The 12102-nt window shown below is 41.1% G+C and overlaps 1 gene segment (V, D, J or C); it reads left to right on the plus strand.

Moving 5' to 3' along the window:
* The first annotated feature begins 10608 nt into the window (after positions 1-10608).
* On the plus strand, positions 10609-11504 carry LOC123233174. The segment is given in 2 exon segments: positions 10609-10678; positions 11140-11504. Coding segments are annotated over 2 exon segments (435 nt in total).
* The last annotated feature ends 598 nt before the right edge of the window (positions 11505-12102 follow it).

A 12102-nucleotide genomic window follows, 5' to 3' on the forward strand; every position in this document is an offset into this window, starting at 1 on the left:
AACCCAGGTCCTCCAGATTCCAAAACTGGAACTTTGCTGCCCCCTCAGATGAGGAAACTTGAGTCCCAGAGAGTTGAATTGCCACCCAAAGTTACAAAAGTTGTAAGTGCATAGATCCAAGTCCTTTGTCTTCAAATCAAATTTTCTTTCAGTTTTTAATGCTTAAGAAGTTAAGGGCAGAGTAGAGAGGAGGACTGGTTTCTAAGAGCGAGCCACATTTTCTCTATCAGTTGAGAAAAATATGGGATTGGATAGGAATTATAAAAATTATGTAGTGGTAAAATAATAGCCTAGGCACTGTGATGGGAAAGTTTGAGAAAGAAACAAATTAACTATTATCTTTATAACCTTAAATGTATGTCTCATTACTCATTTCAGACCCCAGCGTGGATTCTGTGCTGACTACTTCTCCATTCTCCCTGTTTGTGGTACCAGGAGAGAGAGCTGCCATGACCTGCAGTAACCGTCAAAGACTTCACATATTCTATGATAAAAATACCTGCTTGCCTGGTATCAATGGATACCAGGGAAAACACTTCAGCTTTTCATTTACTTGGTTTCCACTCTGTACTCTGGGGGGCCCAACCTAATTCAATGGTGGTATGCGTGGGGCAGATTCCATTATCAAAACCAGAAGCCTAAAGCTAAAGATTTTGCATATTATTACCACCAGTTCTACTTAATACAGTATTCCAGGCCCTATTACAGCCTTCCCCCCACTTCATTGAGCCTGTTTTGCCCTTTAGTTCAGAGGACCACTGTATCCTATAGCCTAAAGCCTACGTCCAAGGCAACCATTGTTCTCATATCAAGATAGGACTTGGCTTGGCCCTATGCTTTGGGGTCTCTTCTCCCCATAATCTATACCATTATTCCAAAGACATATGGAGTAATAGAAGAAGCACCAGGTTCAGACTCAGAAGACCTGTGTTTGAATCTTTTTTTTCTGTTTGAATCTTAGCTCTATCACTAATTAGATGCAATTTATTTTAGCATTCTGAATCTTGGTTTACCCATCTAACTAAATGAATTTAAATGGGGTGATTAAAAAGAATCATGCCATCTCCAGCATAGATTACTTTTGTGTAAATTAGGTCAAATCCAGCCCTTTTCTCAATTTCATCATCTTAAATGCTACTGCCACCTCCTTAAAATCTGGTCCTGAGAGATTGAGTCCAAATGTACCAAGTCCACTTTTGTCTCTCCTAAAAGTTAGTTATTATAAAACCACTGAAAGATTGGCTCCATTCCACATCTATTGGGTGTCTTTCTGGTTTCTAGCTACAGTTGTTTTTGGTAAGATCTAACTTGCCAACCTCTTTGGAATTCCATGTCTTCATTCATTGCTTTCAGATGTCTTGTGCAGCAATGATGTTTCTCCTCAGCCCTTCTCTACAATATTTTGCAAATGAGCTTGTATTCTAAACTACTACTACCTGTGACTGCTATGCTTCTGCTTTGCAAAGTTGGTTGAATGTTTGCCACCTGAAGCAGTTTCTGGTCTCTTTTGGTCTCCTTGTTGTGACAACTAGTCGACATAATTTGGATTTTTCTAGGAAATGGAGGTAAAATCCACAGCTTTGGTCCATTTCTGGTTTTTGACACCTCCCCCATTTGATGCTTGTTTCAAATTTTGATCTCATTAGTAATTGATCTGATTATTTATCATCAACTGATTCCAAAATGACTGACACAGTAGACCAATGGTTTCTCATCTTTTAAGATATCATGTTAGATATTTGGCACATAAAGTGCTTTCCAACACTCCTAGTGAAAATGTTCACAATTTATCAATGTGAAGCTTCTGAGTATATACAAACCTTTGACTCCTTTCATTTCTTGGTCCTGATCATATTCTCTAATACAATTTTTATCATTCTCCCCTGTCCACTTTAGCATCAAAATTATTGATTTTGTTTAGAAAATGTCATCAGATTCTTAAAAAAAAATCTCTACCCTTTCTCTACAATGGATATTGGTAAAAAAAATCTCTACCCTTTCTCTACAATGGATATTGGTACATAAGCTTTATTCACTTTTGCTGTGGTCTGTGTACACTGGTGAAAACTACAAGATGAGATAACAAAGTACAGCATGAAGTGACATTTCTTGCGACCTTGGAGTGTCATAAAAACAATTGAACATCCCACTTATTTATTTCTTTGAAGGAGGTCTTACCAGCTATTCTTCTGCTTTGCTGTGGCTTTGTTATAGCTTCTAGTTTTATTTAGGGCTACAATAGGGTAGTCATTCAATATGAATGAAGATAATTCAATATGGTGGGGGGTCCAGCACAGTCTAAATGAAATGATTTCTTGTTGAAGGCAAAGTTATTCAGATTCTCCTATCTGCAAGTGACCTGCAACAAGCTCAGGAATACACTTACTATTTAGTACAGTGCTTGGTATCTAGTAAGCACTGAAATGCTTGTTGACTGATTGATGGGGAAATGTCCAGAAATGTGAAAGAGCTTAGTGTATCCAATATGGAAGAACAAAGTGGATGAAAAAAATGAACATTCCTCAAACTATGTCATAGTGCTAGAAGGGCAATCAAACTAGCTAATCTGTTATATGTTTAATGGGCAATGAGCTGGACCCAGAATTTCATGGAAAGAGATTAGACTGAACTGAATATAGTGAATTGTGAAATGTTTTGCTTTTAGTAATCTCAAACTGCACACTGCTGTGAAAACCCAATGCTTTGATGCTGTATTTCCCCAGTGACATTATAAAGCTGCTGACCATGGAACACCACATTCTTAGAAGACTCAGTTAAAGATAACTTAATAGGCAAAGGAAAGATGCATGGCAGTAGTAAATTGTTTGTAGCATGCTACCAATGATGGCTTATGCATGAGACTGGACTCCAGAAACATCGAAGTGGGGTCTAGCCCTGAAAAGGATGTGGGCTCATCTTGTGAGGATGAGAAAATAGATAGATGACTCAAGTGGTACAGGGGGACTCATGAGGTCTAAAGAGAATCAGAGGAAGGTCTGCATATTGGCTGGATCATCTATGAAGGATTCATGGAAAGATTTGGGTAAGATTAACAGAAGGATGAAAAGTTATGGTTGAGTTATGAAGAAAAGGATTGCTAACAGAATGGAGATTCCCCTTTTTGGGAATGGCAACCTTCTGGGTACCCCTTAAATCATGCCTACCTGGCAGCTACCTTTTCAGCTAAGCCCCTGCATTTAAAATATTTTAGAAGAGAAGCAAGAAGGTGAGAGAAGGATTTAAAGATTTATCTCTGTTCAAGTCTAAAGGAAAAGAGGGAAAGATTAAAGTAGAATAATTAAGATTAGTGAGAAAGGCAGTAAAAATTATACCTACCTGTGTATATGTCTACATCTTGTTCTAAATGTGTTATCTTTCAAATAAATTGCTTAGTCATACTATGCAAGGTTGGTGTGTATGGTTATTGCATTCATATTATTTACTTATTTATAGACCACATCTGTAAAATGTGGAAAATATTGTGCTCTGAGCTTAATTCATCACAGACTCCTCCACTGGGACCATGGAACACCTAGTAGAAGAATCACTGCTTTCTCATAGTCACTTCCCCTAATTCCAGGCAAAGTAGCCAAGAAGAAAGAATTAAGCCTCTTCATTGTGGGACCTATACCCTAAACATATAAAACAACAGTTAGGATCAGAAACCATAGGATTATAGATCTAGAGCTTGAAGGGAGGTAGAAGTCATCTTAGTCCCTCACTTTACAGATGTGGAAACTGAGAAGTGACTTACCCAAGGCCACACACACACACACACACACACACACACACACACCAGAGACAGGATTTGAATCCAGACCCTCTGGTTTTAGTGACAGTTCTCTTTCCTGTGGACCATTTTTACTTAGAAAAGAAATGGGCACATGCTACACATATGTATGTATTCAGGAAGGATATTGTTCATCAATTCTCCTCCTGCCTCAAAGATGGGATTGGGTAGAAAAGAGGTAATGGCCTGAGCTAGGGAGAGAATTGGGGAATTTGAATAGGAAAGTCCCAGAGACTCTGCATTTTGGGGGGGTACTCAGAGATATAATACACTGATTAAAAATGTTATGTGTGTGTTTATATAAAACACATACTATTTTCTGTAGATATGTGGGGTATCAATTCCTCCACCTGTCCCAGATTATAACTATGATTTGGTAATTAAGAAGTATCTAAGTTTCAGAGAAGTTATGTGATTGCTCGAGGTTACATAGCTACTAAATATAAAATGTATGATTAGATGTTATCTTCTTGCCCCAAGACCAGCACTTATCTATTAGACTTTTCTTTGTAAAGAACATTTACAGAACCAACCTCTAAATGCACCAGGGGAAGAAAAAATCAAGTTTCTGTTAAGGAGTTACTTCTATTCTTGAAGTACTTTTTTTTAAAACCTTACCTTCTATCTTACCACAATTGTTTATTGTGTATTGTGTATTGGTTCCAAGGCAGAAGAGTGGTAAGGGCTGAGCAATGGAGTTTAAGTGACTTGCCCAGGATCACATGAGTAGGAAGTATCTGAGGTCAAATTTGAACCCATGATTTTCCATCTCTAGGCCTGGCTCTCAACCCACTGAGCCACCTGGATGCCCCTGCTTGTAGCACTTCTAAAGGAAAGAGAGGTAGTGGATGATACAGAGTTTAGGTCAATAATTCCAGGACCGATAGGGACCTTAGAGGTCATTCTGTCTAAACCCTGCATTTTACAAATGAGGAAGTCAGGCCCAGGAGAGTTGTGGCAATTTTAAGGACACAAACTACAGACTCCAGAGCCAATGCTCTTTTCACCATGGATTTCACAAAATGGGAACATGATGGTTTGCCCTTTATTTTTGAGTGTTCCTTGACCACTATATTTCTTGACTGCATTCATTGAGGCCAAGTTCTGATTCTTGGATTCATATGGCCATCATGTTCTCCTTGGTGGCCATGGAAAGAGAGGACATCAAACCTAAAGGGAAATCACTATATTTCCTCATCTGGGCATCTTCAGGATTCTGAACCAGATGGTCAGATGCCAATAAATTTCTCAAAAGGAAGGAAATGAATGAGAGTTGGAAGTTGCCCCTAATTGTTTATGTGATTAGGAGCAGGGTGACCCCAGGTCCACAACTGTCAGTTTGACCTGAAAATCCTTCATGGGAGAGGATTTTGCCTGTTTATTCAGTTTCAGTCTGATCTTTAAGGCATTCACATTCTACAAAGCAGTAACCCACACCGGCTGGATTTGAGGATGAGAAGAAGAAATGATTTCTTTGCATTCTCTAGCCAGAATTTCTCACCTCTCTTACTCATTAGTTACGTGACCATTAGCCACCTAATCACTCTCTCAGTTTCCCCCTCTGTAAATTGAAGAGGTAGAAGTAGATGGCCACTAAGTTTTCCTCTAACTCTAAACTAGGATACTATGATCTTTTGGGGAGATTTCAGAAATAGGGAAGATGTTTTTGATTTTTTTAATGAGAATGTATTTTTTAAATGAGGGGCACAATTTTAACCAGCTGTAGGGGGCTCCTGAGGGTTCCTTTAGTTAAGCTTCTCTTGTAGGAAGTCATCTAACAATATGAGTGTTTTCCTTTTAAGCACTATAGATCAGGGTATATAATCTCCAATGAACAGCCCTGTCCTAATTCAGGACAAAATGTTCTAAGCCTTGGTGACAAACCATTTCTACAACTCTAATCCAAGCCTTCCAAGCCTTGGCTACTTTGCTCATTCCCCTTACTATTAAGGTTATTACAAAATGTTTTTTTCACCCTCGTCTTTTTTTCCACATGAAATCCATTCTTAAGCCTTCAACAAAATCTTCCCTTATATAGTACTTTGACAATTTATTTTCCCCTATAAAGACTTTCCCCTTAACCATGGAATGAAAAGTTTTTGTCCTTTATAAAGGACTATCAGCTGGTCAGGTGGTGAGACATTTTCTTTTGGAGTGGGGTGGACACAGCAAGATCCTTAAAATCATACCAGCCTTCCTCTTTTGGCTCAGAAGGTAAATGTGATTTAGACCTTTTAGGATAGCTGGGAGTAGGAAATGTCTGTTAGGAAAGGTCCATGGTCTCAGTATTTTCTGCCACCCTTGCAAGACCACATGAAGAAGACAAGTCTAAGATCTGTTGGAAGGCAAGAAGCTGGCTCCTTTGCCCAACCAGTTTCTTTCTGGGAATTGAGGCCTCCCCCCCCCCCCCATGGAGACATCTGTCCACTACTCCGTCCATTCAGCTCATCTCTATCCTTCTGCCTTCTTCATTGCCCAAGCTTCATAAACTGGCTTTACTCACCTCTCCTAGTTTTGACCCAAACCCTGCACTCCCCTCCCATGTCCTTCCCTCCCCTCCCCTTCCCTCTTTTTTTGGGGTGGGGCAGGGGATGAAGGAACAACCATGGGGAAGGGAAACTAGCCAGTGATTGACCAGAATTCTTCTGGCCTGGATGATATAGGGCAGTGTTGGAAAAGTCTTGGCGCGTGTGCAGAGCCGGCACTCAGGTTGCTGCTCCATTCCTCCTCTTCCCAGCGCCCTAGGACATTTTTTTTCACTCTGTCCAGCCACCCCAAGCAAGCACGTCTTCCCTCAGCTCTCTCTGGTAATGTTATATTGAATCTCTGGGAGCTTGAAGTTCACTCAATGATTGACAGATAAGTCATTTGGATAGAATGTTCCCAGAGAGGCATGCGGGAGGCAGGAGAGAGCAGTTGAGAACCCTGGGAGAGGTTCTGGGGTCTTTTTCCGGTCCTGAGGCTGGAGATCAGTGTGGATCCTGGTTTTGGAGATAGAGAGTTGCAAACACTACCTTGCAAGCTCCTCCTGTGTTTCCTGTACCGTTATCAACCTGTACTTGATCATCACCTCGGTGTCTACTGCCCCTAGATTTTAGGAGTTTCATCATCTTGGCTATCTAGGCTTCCCAGGGCCCGGGAGGGATCTGGGAAGTGGGCAGGAGATGAAGAAGAGGGTGGAAAGGGTGGATATATCTCAACTGTTAAGGCTTAAGATCTGCAGAAGAAGAAGCTGAAGATTTCCCAGCAGTTTACCTGCTCTGGTTTAGCCCTGGCCAGGCTGGACCAGAGAGAAGCTAACATCTTGATTCCTTCATTGTCTGCAGTTAGAGATTCATTAGTATCAATTTAAAGTAGGGTCTCCTAATACCTCAATCCTTTACCAGTATCCTTCTTATCAAATATATACAAAGTTTAAAGTACCTTCCTGAATTGGTTTCCAAAGCTTATTTGGGAAGGGAGACACGCAGTCAGATTATCAATGTTATCCCAGTTGAGGAGCCCAATTTAATAATATCAATTAACCCAGGTGGGTCCTGAAGGGATAAACCACTTTGACCTGAAGGATCTTGCCTGGGAAACTGTTATAAAGGAGAAGTACCATCTTATCATCTCTCTGTACATCATATTCATATGCATCAAATAGAGTCCTTTAATATAACACCAGCCACCCCAAGCAAGCACGTCTTCCCTCAGCTCTCTCTGGTAATGGCAGAGGTGGGGTGGGCTCACAGATAGCTCAAATTTGCCCTCTGGGCACTGCAACTGGGAGCCCACCCCACCTCTGCCATTACCAGAGAGAGCTGAGGGAAGACATGCTTGCTTGGGGTCTGCCAATGCTGATATAGGGAGATATAGTCAAAAAAAGTCAACTTCCCAAGTTAAAAATAGGGGAGGCATAGCTAGATTAGCATTAATGAGAAAAAGATACAGCTATAGCTGTACATCAGACATAAGGCATAGGCATCCTCGGTCAGTCTCACAGCAGGGTCTGGGCCTTGTTTGCATATAAATATCCAAGGGACAGTCCCCAGTCACTCAGAGGCATAAAAGTCTCTCTCTGTGCTCTGTCTGTGCTCAGAGCTCTTTGGCTGTATTTTCTCCCAGATGTCAATGCTTACTGAAAGCCAGCTCCTCTGTCTCCTGGTTCTCTAGGTTCTGGCCATAAATATGCTCTTTTTTCCTCCAGGTGACTCATGAGCTTCCATGGCCAAAGAAGTGTGGGATCCCTATATCTAGAGGAAATAACATTTTGGCAACAGCTACAGCATATATCACCTGAGGGGAAGGGGACTGTCCATTGTGTTTGTACTCATCTGCATGAGATTCTTCTCTTAAAAGAATCCTTCTCATTCTTTTCCCACCAAAGATTCTGGACAGCCTTTGGGTTGACTCATTACCAAGCCTTCTTTTCAGTCATTCTAACAGGGAGAGTCATCATCAGCTGCAGGGTCATTTCTGGCATGGGCAAGTAGTTAACCTGGTACCAGCAGGAACCAGGACAATCTCTTCAGCTCCTTCTCAACCACGTTCAGCTGTTCTACCAAAGGTCAGTAGCAGCAGGGCTGGAACAGACTTCACTTTTACTCTCATCAGTGTGAAGATTGAGGAAACTGCCGAGTATTATTGTCAGAAATATAATCATGCCCCTTCCATAGTGCTCCTCTCTTTAAAAAAAATCCCTTACCTTCCACTTCAGAGTCCCTACTGTAATGGATTCCAGGGCAGAAGAGTAGTAAGGGCTAAGCAATGGGGGTTAAGGGATTTGCTCAGGATCACACAGTGAGGAAGTACCTGAGATCAAATTTGAACCCAGCACCAGGAGTGCTCTAGTCTCTTGCACAAACCTCTCTCCAGGATCCCCAGTCCTTCAGCTCAGTGAAGCAGTAGCAGCTTCCTCTCCAATCACAAAGTGAGAGTAGTCATTGTTCTCAGGGAAGGACAGGATCAAGTTAAGCCCTGCAGTGGAGTGGGTGTGTCAGTGGGGTAACTTAAGCCAGGATCACAGGGGTAGGAAGAGGGAAAAAGGAAGAAACTATAGAATATTTAGCCTCCAAAAGCCTGTAGACTTTGTTCCAAGCAGCCATGGAGACACTGGAGATGTGGCTGTTTATTGTCAGAAGCAGGTCTATAACTGAGGTGGGGCTACTGTGGCTTTCTCTCAGGGTAGGAAATTTAGAGGCTTCTGATATCACTTATTTATTTCTTTATCTGGTCTCATCCTCAGGACCAAATGAGATAATATCTATAAAATATTTAGTATAACACCAGACATATAGAAGGCACTTAATAGATGCTTATTCCCTCTCCTTTTTGGTAGATTGGAATTGTACCAGAGTATATTTCCTTCCTTGCTCCCTGTGGTTGCCACTCCCTCTTGTATCTCTCCCCCAAAATCTTTGTTCTTCAGTAGCATACAAAATTCTTGGTGTCCTGGGCTTGCACAAAAGACCCTTTATCTTCTTACCAATTGCTCAAGGCCCCTAAATTGTCAATTAATGGTCTAGTCAGAAATAGAAAGTTTCCCTCTGAGTGGTACAGACTTAAGAACAAATTTCCTCTGTGGTTTTTGTGGTCTCACCCCACACACCAGCTGCTTCCTCAAGGGTCAAATTGCATGATTAAATGATCATATCTTCCCTGGGTAAGGGCCATCTGTCTCTCCAAAAGTCTTCTATAGACCCTGTTGCTGGGTTGTGTCTAACTCTAACTACATGGTCCCAGGAAACTCTGCTTCTTCTCTCTCTTTCTTCCCTTTCCATTTGGGTTCCCCTCAAGTCCAAATTACTGCTCTCAGCATCCCATCTTCACCAGACATGGCATCTACTCCTGAAGGTAGTATAAGATGTTCCTGAATATCCACAAGGCTCTTGGTACTTATCCACATGGAAATCCCAAAGAAGACTCTGCTCAGATCCAGCAGTCCTTGGAATCAAATTCTGAGTCTATAATGAATTGGAATCTCTTGTCCTGTCTGTTGCTTTCCTCCCCTCTTTAAGGATCAATATCTCTAATCAGATGTTTTCTCTACTCAAAATAACTGAAGTGATTACTTGGTTTCTTCCAAGATTGTCAGTGGCTTTGAGGATCTAGGAAAAAGGTTGTTACCATATCTCCTGCTCCTTCCAGCTCTTCCCTGATTGTGTGCCAATGGATTTGTTAACAGAACATGGGATACAATTTCTGTTAGGTTTTTGATGCTTCCAAGTGGTGGAGAGAAGGAACAAGGGCACAATCTCTTGATCTTCACAAAGACTTACCGATCTCTTAAGAAACACCATACCTCTCTTTTTAGAGCAGTGCAGTCATTCTGGGATCTCCTGGCCTCTCATTCTTGGACTTGGGGATAACATCACTTTCACCTTCAAACAATGTGAAGTGCTAAGATTGTCACTATAAGAAGAACATAAATTTTTCTCTTTCCTAAATGAAGGGAATCAAAAATTACTCTGACTTTCAGATGCCGTAGGGACAATGTGATAGTTGTTTCCTGGGATGAGATGTCACACTTCTACCTTTACCTGGGTTCCACTGAGTAGAGAAAAGAATCAGGAATGGCAAGAATCTCAGTTTTACTACTTAATATTTGAATGATCTTTGACTCTAGATCTCAATTTTCTCATTTGTAAAATGAGAGTAGGATTAGATGAACTCTAAGATCCCTATGTTCTTATGATCTTAGAGGCAGGCTCTGAGCTGTAATATATGCAAACTAACCCCACCTAGCTATCATGCCTACTTAAACCCTTGGAATTAGTGACTCAAGGTTAGGGGCTATCAGTTCATTGCCACCTCTCAGCTGGAAGATCTGGGACACCATGTTCTCTGGAAACTTTGAGGTGAGCTTCTTGGCTCAGTTACTCTGGCTTCTGGTGCTTTCCATTCAAGGTAAGAACAAACTTCCTGAACAAACCTGAGAAACAAAAATGGGGTAGGAATTGTAACAAGTACTTAATAGAGGGGAAACTAAGGCACAGTAGTCTAATCTGCATGACTGGGAGTGGAGTCAGGATTTGGATAGAGATTTTCTAGGTCCCATTCAGAGCTTTCTCTTTTGTGATCTTTAGAAGTTGATTCTCTATAGCCTCCATCAACCAAAGTTTCGATTAATCAGCTCCCCAGAGTGGAGCCTTCCTCACATTTGGTACAGTGTCCTAGTAGCTGGGACATAATGAGGGTCCCAGACCTTGACTCTATATCCTGATATTGAAGGATTTCTTATATGGACAGCCCATCAATAAGTTTATGCCAATCTAAAAAATGTAAAAATTTGTTTATAAATCTAAGTTGTTTTCTAGTATTTGGCAAAAAGGATGTTTTATGCTATTCTAATGGGGTATCTCATCCAGATTCCAGGGGGCAGATTATGATAACTCAATCTCCAGAGTCTGCGGTAGTGACCCCAGGAGACCAAGTCACTTTCAACTGCCGAACGGACTCTGATGTGGGAACATCCATGGCATGGTACCAGCAGAAATCTGGACAAGCACCCAAGCTCCTCATCTTTGGTGCTTCTGCTCTGGCTTCTGGGGCCCCTGCTCGATTCCAAGGACGTGGCTCCAAATTAGACTTCACCTTGACCATCCGTGGAGTAAAAACTGAAGATGCTGGAGTTTATCATTGTCAGCAGCACTATAGCCGCCCTCCCACAGTGACACAGACTAGTCCAGAAACCTCCTTGTCAAGCTCAGAGCCTCTTGCTCTTATGACATGACAGCTGTTTCCTGCTATTGGTCACATCTTATAGAGAGAAGAGAAAGAGTGCCCATACTTTAGCACTAAACCCCTCTTCTCTTTTCATCTTTATAGAAGTTAAAAGTCACATATAGAGGTCTTCTTGAATCATTCAGGAATCAGGGAAATGTTCTCAATTAATCATTCAATAACTCAAAAACATTGGATGAACACCTATTGATTATTGCAGTGGGCATTTTAAGGAACAAAGAAGCTTAGACTATAATTTCTGATCCCATCGAGATTGTGACCCAATTTGAGAGGATAACTGAATATCCAAGTCATTTTATAAATATACTCCAAAAATCAAACTAATTAAAAGTCACATGATCCAAGAGATTTTACATGTTTAAGTAAGAAGAAAAAGTCAGATCACTCTCATCACTCATCACATTCTACATAGTACATGCAATTTTTCACTTGCATAAATGAAAAAGATGAAGTGATAGTAGAGGAATGTTAAGGAGATTTTAACAGTTGTTAAATCTTTTCATTTATACCTCCCCAATATTTCTCATAGTTTCCTCTCCACTCACCTAGTCACTACCCTACTTCAGGCTTTCTTTTTCTAGTGCCCA

Source organism: Gracilinanus agilis, chromosome 2 (genome assembly GCF_016433145.1).
Source record: "Gracilinanus agilis isolate LMUSP501 chromosome 2, AgileGrace, whole genome shotgun sequence".
NCBI lineage: Eukaryota > Metazoa > Chordata > Mammalia > Didelphimorphia > Didelphidae > Gracilinanus > Gracilinanus agilis.